The sequence below is a fragment of the Anolis sagrei genome, chromosome 1 (assembly GCF_037176765.1).
Source record: "Anolis sagrei isolate rAnoSag1 chromosome 1, rAnoSag1.mat, whole genome shotgun sequence".
NCBI classification, from domain to species: domain Eukaryota; kingdom Metazoa; phylum Chordata; class Lepidosauria; order Squamata; family Dactyloidae; genus Anolis; species Anolis sagrei.
In genome coordinates this window covers 131,183,465-131,193,329 of record NC_090021.1, presented here as the reverse complement: position 1 = coordinate 131,193,329, position 9,865 = coordinate 131,183,465, and the positions used below count along the sequence as shown (strand labels likewise).

Sequence of the window (9,865 nt, the reverse complement as noted above, 5' to 3'; positions counted from 1 at the left end):
AAATAAGCGTGGTTTAGTAGACAATTTGCAGAATGCAGACTATAATCTGAAAGGCACTTAACTGGCAACAAGTCCCACTCAGTGGAGTAAAGAAGCCAAGGACTGCACTGTAAAGCTAGCAGAATAATCATTTGGGAGGACTGTGGGCCACAAAAAGACCACTGAATTACACACAACCCAGGGAATGGTAAAGAGCTAATAAATCCAAATACTTATTTCTCTTTTATTATCAACTGCAATGGGAGCCCCCAGTGGCACAGTGGGTTACACCGCTGAGCTGCTGCATTTGCTGACCGAAAGATCAGTGGTTCAAATCCAGGAGTGGAGTGAGCTCCCACTGTTAGCCCCAGCTTCTGCCAACCTAGCAGTTTGAAAACATGCAAATGTGAGTAGATCAATATGTACTGCTCCAGTGGGAAGGTAATGGTGCTCCATGCAGTCATGCTGGCCAAATGACTTTGGAGGTGTCTATGGACAACACCAGCTCTTCGGCTTAGAAATGGAAATCACCCCTCAGAGTCGCACACCACTAGACTTAATGTCAAGGGGAAACCTTTTAATTGACTGCAAGAAATGCTTGTAGGGATCTTTCTGAAGGGAATACACAACCAGGGGAAGAATGAATTCAGGAACTTTCTTCTCTTTCACCCAAACACAGAGTACTTTAAATCCCTTCTGAGGACTTTGGTACCAATTCACAAGGTTGACTGTCATCCAATCTACTTTGCCTCTTAGCCTCCATCATTCACTCACCAATAAATATTATTTAAAAAACAAATTTAAAAAACAAATTGCTTCAAGCATCATTTGGCATTTAAGCAGCAGAAACCTTTGCTTTAAGGAAGACCAGCAACTTGTAAAAGTTGCTTCTTGAAAGAAATACTTGTAACATAAATCATTATATCTCAAGGCAGCCAAGGATTACAAAGCAGCAAAAAAAAGAAAAAGAAAGAAAAGAAGGCAAAGAAGGGAAATGCAAAATTCAAATGTAAACTCCCTGTGATGGCTACCTATATGGTACAGAATCCATATAGTGTTGTCAGGGAATTTTGGGGAGAAAAGAGAAAACGCACCAAGAGGAGGATCCACAGACAGCAAAAAAATAAAGATTCAAAAAGTAGTGCAAATAAAATCTGTGGACCCAAGCAGTACAGTTCCCATGAAGTTCACCAAGCAAATAAAGACTGCTTTCAGGAACATATTGTTTGTACTCAGGAACCGATATTGACATCTGCTGTCCTTGTCAGTTCAGAACATCCCAGGTCTAATTAAACGAACTCATTCTTTTTTGGTGATTACATAGAAGCAACGACCAGGAACCACAGTGAAAAACACATTGTTGGGAATGATTTCTCACTCTCATTGATTTATGAACAGGTACATCACATCTCAGCTGAGTCAACGGTTCATATTATGGTTGAGTAACTAGGCCTTAAGCATCATCTCCCCACACTTCCCACTCAAAACAACAAATGTATCTCAATACATGACCTGAAGGCATTCCATGGCAGGACAACTAGTTATTTCAACATCTTCAGCAGGATTACTCCTTGAGTAAAGCAAAAGATGCCGTACAGAGTTTATATCCTTTTCCAGGGACTTGGCCAATCTGTCTAACCTTTGTCATTTTCTTTCTGTAAATTATGCCCACGATTCATGGAAGCTGTCAGCACACACAAAGTAGTAGCATAAGTGCACTCAATGTTGTTCTTGTTGTGGGGACGTACCACAAATGTACAAAACAATCTGGCAGCTTCATTTTGGCATATATAATACTGGAAGGCATGGCCAGACACCCAGCCAATGGAAGCTAAGTCCAGCTCTGGGGATTACAGAAATGCTAGAAAAGTTTAGATTGCAGACCAACTGACTTTTGTTCAGTAGCTTTGGTCATTCTTTGCTGATCAAATATTTTTTGAAGGTGCTGAAATAAGTATTCAGCTCATTGGCTTACAGTTACTATCCCCTGCTCTACTCAAAACCTAGAGGGTGGAAGCCTCTAATGATAATCTCAGTCTGGAAACAAATCCCACACTGGTATGGAAGCCATCATGGAACAATTGAAGACCACATAAGATTTGCTCTTTAGAAGCACAGTATCATGGCACTCAGAAATGTCCTTGCATAATAAGACTATACCGTTTGTGGTATATCTCGAGCACGATGCTGGAGAAGTGCCAGGAGTGCAACATTCAGAAATGTTACTTTGAAGGACAATAAAGGAATTTCTGAACTGGCATTTAAGAAACGTTCACTACATCCCAAACTCCGGGCGAACTGTAAGTGGCAAAAATCCAGCCGTGTTGCTGAAGTGCAGAAACCAAAGTGCATCCTTTGAACTCCCGCTAAGAAGCTTCATAAGCCACTATGGCACATCAGAATGAACGTCCTGATTTTCAAAAGGTGGCAATGGATCCCTCCAGTATGTGAATCGACTGTATGTGTCCGAACATGGAAAATCTGAAGAATGGCTTCTTTTCAGCAAGGGAAATACATGATCTACCACTTCACAGAGTCTCACATACCTAGAAAAAAATAATCACAGATAATTATTGGAAATTACCAATAATAAACATTAGTCCAGCCTTTCTTTCTTTCTTTCTTTCTTTCTTTCTTTCTTTCTTTTTTTCTGTCCTTCCTTCCTTCCTTCCTTCCTTCCTTCTCTCAATTTAAGATAAGATTATTCAATACATTCAACAGAATCATAACATTATTCTGTCACTTTCCAAATTTGGACTGGAGTCCAATTGAGCACTTATAAATGTGTAAGATATTCCTATATATTTGTAACTTTTTGGTATTCACATTTACAACTGTGACATTATTGCAACCATTGCAAATACCTATCTTAGCAGCCTGAATGCAACAAATAATGGAGGTCTCCCTGGGATCAGGATGTTTTCAGACTCCTCCCACCAGTGAACTGCCATAGGACAAGACATTGTGACAGGGATCCTGCTTCTGATTGTTACTTCACAGATCATTCGTGGAAGGAGACTGATAGCGCCATCCTGCTATGCCTGGATGATCTGGAGAAGAGACCTCTGTCACTCGGTGTGGCTAGTGTCAGTTAAGATAGGTTTGGGGAGCTGGGCTAAGAGATATTACATAGTTTTCTATGATGTAAGTTCTTTACCATGATGTATATCAAGGTGGGTTGTTGTAGGTTTTTCGGGCTATATGGCCATGTTCTAGAAGCATTCTCTCCTGATGTTTTGCCTGCCATATATTGTGGGGTTGTGAGGTTGTAGGCGAAACGTCAGAAGAGAATGCTTCTAGAACATGGCCATATAGCCCGAAAAACCTACAACAACCCTGTGATTCCGGCCATGAAAGCCTTAGACAATACATTATATCAAAGTGGCTTCCAAAGAGGTAACAGTTAAGTCAGTAATTAGATATGGTTAAATTACTGTTTTACTGTTTTAATGATGGCTTATGTATTGTTAATTAGGCTTTTATGTCTAATTGTGGTTTTATTTTTGTAATTTGTTATGTAATGGCTTCGGAATGGGGCCCATTGTAAGTCGTCATGAGAAGGACGGGATAGAAATGCGAAAAATAAATAAATAAAACATCTGTATTGGGTTTTTTTAAAAAAAACAACAAAAATGTAACCACTAGCTATAATGGATCCAAAGTATTCCTCCAACCCACACACACACACTTCTCTCATCTCACAGGAATGATGCCGATGACTATTCTGAGCACATTCATTTGACACAACCAAGGACTGAGGGCCATTCCACACTGCCCCTATATCCCAGGATCCCAGATTATCTGTTTATCCCAGGTTATCTGGCACTGTGGACTTGTGTATTCCAATTTAAAGCAGATAAACTGGGATCAGGTCCTGGGATAAAGGGCAGTGTGGAAAGACCCTGAGTGAAAGATGAAAATAAATGGGATGAGGGGAGAGGAGGGCTACAAAGGAATAATCCTCAACGGAAATAGCAAATCAAAATATGCTTTATTTGTGGGTTTGACTTTTTTTTGGATGTTGTTGTTGTTATTATTAGTATTATAATTATTATTCATTTTTATCCCTATTTTCTCCCATGTGGGATTCACCTGTGGTGCACAATTATTTATGGGTTTCATTAAAATGTTCTCAATGTCCTCCAGTGCAATTCTATGAACAACTTCAGGTGGGTGTTGACCACAGAGTCACACTGGAGGACTTAGAGATCCCTAGAGAGGTTCTCTCCCAAGTTAAAAAGAGTGGATTTATTTATTCATTGTTTTTACAGATTCACAGGGGTCTTGTGCCCCTAACCCCAGCAAATGTGGAGGTCCAACTATAGTCCATTTCCCAATGCATGGCCTCATGATGCAGGCCAAAACAAGATTTAGGATATAAATCATTCATTCATTTTGTATGTCATTTTTCTCCTGATGGCTCAAAATCCAAAAAAAGGTTAGCTATAAATTATGACAACCTAAAAAAGTTAAAACACAATTAAGTAGCACATTAAAACACCATTACAAGTGTAGCCAAATTTGCACTAACTCACTTGTGCAGAATGATATAAAATTATCTCAATACCTTTTCTCTCTCTCATGAACTCTAAATCCAAACATTCTTAGTGACCTATTCCTTTGTGACATCATTAGTGAACAAGGATATATGCCATTTGACAGAAAGACTGGGTTTCTGAGAAGACAGGTTCTCTTTTACGAGTGATTTTAACAATGTGATTAAGCACATAAGGAAAATGGGTCTGGCAATATTATTAGTAGGTGGGGGAACAGAACAGCTGGGAAAAGGGGAAGGAAGGGAATGAATATGTGTGCGTGCAGATTGTAACTAAAGGCAAGGGAAATTAGCAATGCATCCACAGGAGCTTCTATTCCATGGTTCTGTTGTATCCATGAACAGAAAAACATCTTGCATTAATTCTTTATTTTTTAAATGCAGTTGTTTAATAATGTAATAACTTAAATTAATATTATAAATCAAAGAGAGACTAACCTTGACATTATCAAGGTAAAACTAGGGTAATATGGATCATTTTAATGAAAACTAATTTCAAGGCATGACAGCTAATTCCTGCTATAACTTTAGTGAAGGTCTTACAGAAAGAGAACTAACTAGTTCATGCTACATTAAGAGCAAGGGGATACTCACGATGAGATGTTGGTCTTGGCGTGCTCTTGAATTAGCTCCCCTTTGGGGTTAACAGTGAATATTCTGTTTAATGAAACACCCACCTGCTTGTAGGAATACACATCCTAGAACAAAAGGAAAAAAGTGAAGTTCCTCTAAAATAAGTCTTTTTTTTCTAATATGCTTATGTAAAACCAGGAGACGACTCGCCCTTCAGATTTAGCTGGACTCCTACTTCCAACAAGCAGAATGTTTGAATTGTTTGTTGTACCAGCCATAGGCCATGACATCAAACAATACACAACCTCTAAAAGTATAATAAGCACTTTCCAATATAAACATTAAATCTTATTCCATATAGTAAAGGTAAAGGTTGTCCCCTGACATTAAGTCCAGTCATGTCTGATTCTGGGGTGTGGTGCTCATCTCCATTTCTAAGCCGAAGAGCTGGCGTTGTCCATAGACTCCTTCAAAGTCATGTGACTGCATGGAGCACCATTACCTTCCCGCCAGAGCGGTACCTATTGATCTATTCACATATGCATGTTTTCGAACTGCTAGGTTGGCAGAAGCTAGGGCTGACAGCAGAAGCTCACACCGCTCCCCGTAACAACAAGCTCAGCAGCTCAGCACTTTAACCCACTGCGCCACCAAGGGCTCCCTCTTATTCCATATATTGGCTCTTTAAAATTATAATAGCAGTGACATGATAACAATAACAAATATCTGATTTGTATCATTCCAAACTATCTCCGTTTCCATTTCTAGCCTCTGCTGTGGACTTTACTAATTTGCTTGGATTTTCTAGGCTGAGACTGCAAATGTGGCAACCTTTAATGTTATATTTTTGGAATAATCTGCTAATAAGTTACAGATAACTGCTTCCACCAAGTAACACGGCCAATATTGAGACATAATGGAAGATGTGGTTCAACATATTCTGGGGGACCACAAATTTCCCAACTCTAATGAAGACCAGATATTCATATATAACAAAAGTTTAAATAAAGTGTTATGCAAATCCACATAAATATAAACATTATGATTTATTTGCAGGCACTAGTATCTGCATTTAATATTTCTGAGGCTAGATTTACACTGCCCTATATCCCAGGATCTGATCCAGATTATCTGCTTTGAACTGGATTATATTATATTATATTTATTATATATTATATTTATTATATTATATTATATTATATTATATTATATTATATTATATTATTTTTATCCCGCTTTTCTCCCAGATCAGGACTCAACATGTAAAAAGCAAAAATGTAACATACAATAAAAAACAACAGCACCATAGACATAACCCTATTAAAATCATAAGAACCCACATAAATATGATGGACATCTAAACATAAAAACAGTCAATAGACTAAAATAGACTGAAAACCCCCAACAAATATCAGTTCATTTAGGCCATAGTCAGGTCCACTGCTGGAGGTCTATTTCAGCCCAGGCATTGCATATGATAGATCTGGCATTTATTCTCCTTCGGGAAAGGCCTGTTTTCACAGGAAAGTTTTTACTTGATTCCTGAATGCTAGCAGGGAGGGACTCGTTCTAACTTCTTTAGGAAAGGAGTTCCAGAGCTGCGGGGCAACCACTGAAAAGGCCCTCTCTCTCGTTCCCACCAATCATACTTGGGACAATGGTGGGAATGAGAGTAAGGCCTCTCCTAATGACCTCAGGGCTCATATGGGTTCACAGGAGTAGATGCGGTCCATTAAGTAGGCTGGGCCCAAACCATTTAGGGCTTTATAGGCTGATGCCAGCACCTTGAATATCACCCAGAAACAAACTGGATTATTATTATACTAGCTGTACCCACTACGCATTGCTTTGGCCAACCTTCCCTCCCTCTTTCTCTCTTTCCTTCGCTCCCTCTTTCCTTCCTTCCTTTCCTTTTTTCCTTCTCTCCTTCCTTCTCTACTTCTTTCCTTCCTTCCTTTGCTTTTTGTTTCCATTCTTCCTTCTCTCTTTCCTTCCCTCCCTCTTTCTCTCCTTCCTTTGCTCCCTCCTTCCTTCCTTTCCTGTTTTCCTTCCTTCCTTCTCTACGTCTTTCCTTCCTTCCCCCTTTTTCTTTTCCTTCAGCTTTCTCTTTCCTTCCTGCCTTCTTTTTTCCTTTCTTTCTTTCTTTCTTTCTTTCTTTCTCTCTCCCCTTTCTTCCCTCCCTCTTCCTTCTCTTTTTTTCTGTACCATCATTTTGCTTTTCGTAATTTAGCTTTTTTGGGTTTTAAGTCCTTTCCGCTGGGTTTTTTTTTTGAGGGGGGGGGGAGTTATGAGTGATGGTCACTTGTTGGTCTGTTAGGGGTATAGTGTCCAAATTTGGTGTCAGTGGTTTTTGAGTTATGTCAATCCCACAAACGAACATTACATTTTTATTTATACAGATGTGGGATAAGCAGATAATCTGGGATCAGATCCTGGGATATAGGGCAGTGCAGATCCAGCCCGAAAAGACATTGTGAACCCAGCCAAGTTCTTTCAGGATGAGACCTTAATTTAAAAAAATATTAAACCAAATACTTACAGCAGGCCTATTGCCAAAAGCAGCATAAAAGGGTTCTGTGTTGGGGAGAAACAAATTTTTGATGTCAGTTAGACACTGTACTTTAAATTTCTCCGGCTTCTTCTCTATCACCTCTCTGAAATAAAGAACATAGAAACACAATGCATCAGCTTTATAAACATTGCACACTTTCTTTCATTTTCTTAGCCTTCTTGAAAGGTGTCAATTGACAGGACTCCAATTTGTCAAAAGGGGGTAATGAACTCCTGATTCTCTGTCAATGTTTATGTTGAGCTTTCCATATTGAGGGGGTGACGATTAAAAAGGAGGAGCAAATGCTGGCCAAAACTATAGTCAGGTTTTGAAGCCCTGAAGCTTGCAATTCAGACTCAGTCTGAAAATGAAGATTATTGTCTGAATGAATGCAGACTACACGCAGAATTTTCAAATGGATAAAGCAATGGCTGTCCCTCAAAGCCCTCTTCTAAAAACATAAAGATCCAGCTGTAATGACAGACTCCAGGGACACAGCATCTGGCCTATTTTTTCACTAATCCGTGTCTTCCTCCACTGCTTGTTATTTGTACCTTTAGCTGGCAGAGCTAAAAACCCTGCACACACATTGTGGCATTTTGTGTGACCCTAACAGATGTTCTCCCTAACGATGGATTCTAAAATTACACGTATGGACAAAATTTGGACTGTGGGTCTCAAATTGAGCTAAAACTAGTCATGACTATATTCCACTGAAAATCTTAGCCAAGCAATTTGCTTTCAGCAACTTATCTTCTGCCAGACTCAGGCCAGAGGGATGAAGTACTGACTCGCAGCCAAGACAAAACTGAATTTGACTACCACATGGCAGGGAGCCGCTATGGATGCCTCTTATTTGTAAGATGATACCATACATTTCCAAAATTCTTGTCATTTCTCATTATGTTCACATGACACACCCATACATTGCAGCCAGCATACTAACGACAGTTTGCAAAGCCCTGGTTTACAAGATTCAAAACCTTGTCATAAAAATGCATAGTCTTTGAAGCTCAGAAAATATCTCCGACAAACTGCCAAATGAAGTACCTATTCAAATGAGCAATGTTTCTAAACCTATCCTACTGTTCCAAGTCATTTATTTTTATTTATCGTGTCAGAAGCTAGTTATAATCTAATTATCATGTATTTGAAAACACAAATAAAGTTAAAAACATGACAGGAGAGAAGCCTCCCCCCAGGATCGTAACACATCTGGGTGTCCCCTGGGAAACGTTTTTGTAGATGGCTGATTCTCTCACACCAGAAGTGACTTGCAGAATGCAACCAAACAAGACTTCCAAACCATGAAATGTCCATAATTATGAGCACTGGCAGTCTATGATCCAGGGGACAGGTTTAGGGCAAGGCAACCCCATCTGCTGAGACCATGAGCAACCAGCAGAGCTTTCCAAACATTTAATGTCTGTGACACACTTTTTAGACCTGCATCATTTTGTGACACAGTAATTCGGTTTTACTAGTAAAACGGAAGTTAAACCAATCTCTTATAAGAGATATAGACAACATACATACATTGTAATAATGAAATGCATGGAGACACAATGTATTTTTTGAAAACCTATCATTATATATTCTAACATATATTATTTGTAAGATAACATATATTTCCAAGATTTTTGTCCTTTCTCATTATGTTTCCCTGACACAGCTATACACTGCACCCGACATACTAATGTGTCACTACACATAGTCTGGAAAGCTCTAGTTCACAGGATTAAGTGTAATAAAAATCATCATCATCATCATCATCATCATCATCATCATCATGCTTTATTTATTACCCGCCCTATCTCCTTGGGGGGACTCAGGGCAGATTCTAGCAAAATAAAATACAGTGGCAAACATTCAATACCAATAGTAACAAATAACAACAACAACAACAGATGAGGAACAACTGGAAAAGCTTACATGATACGAGGATTTAAAGACAGAACTGCAAAGACTCTGGCACAAGCCAGTAAAGGTGGTCCCAGTGCTGATCGGCACACTGGGTGCTGCGCCTAAAGACCTTGGCTTGCACTTAAAAACAATTGGCGCTGACAACATTATCATCTATCAGCTGCCAAAGGCCACCCTACTTGGGAAGTGCCCGCTGTGTGATCAAATACAAAATCCAGCATAGTGGTCTTGTATGATGTACTAATCTTATTGCGTATCTAATAATAATAATAATAATAATAATA

General features: G+C 39.1%; 1 protein-coding gene across 3 annotated transcripts in view; it reads right to left on the bottom strand.

Annotated features, from left to right (window-relative positions):
• Positions 1-520: 520 nt before the first annotated feature.
• Positions 521-9,865, bottom strand: part of LPIN1 (lipin 1) — a 117,588-nt gene continuing 108,243 nt past the window's right edge. For all 3 annotated transcript variants that reach the window (XM_060787473.2, XM_060787491.2, XM_060787481.2), the window contains 3 exons: positions 7,647-7,761; positions 5,129-5,232; positions 521-2,525 (listed from right to left, as the gene is read on the bottom strand). In XM_060787473.2, the coding sequence (XP_060643456.2) occupies positions 2,366-2,525; positions 5,129-5,232; positions 7,647-7,761 (379 nt within the window). In that variant the 3' untranslated portion in view covers positions 521-2,365. The remainder of the gene's footprint in view (positions 2,526-5,128; positions 5,233-7,646; positions 7,762-9,865) is intronic.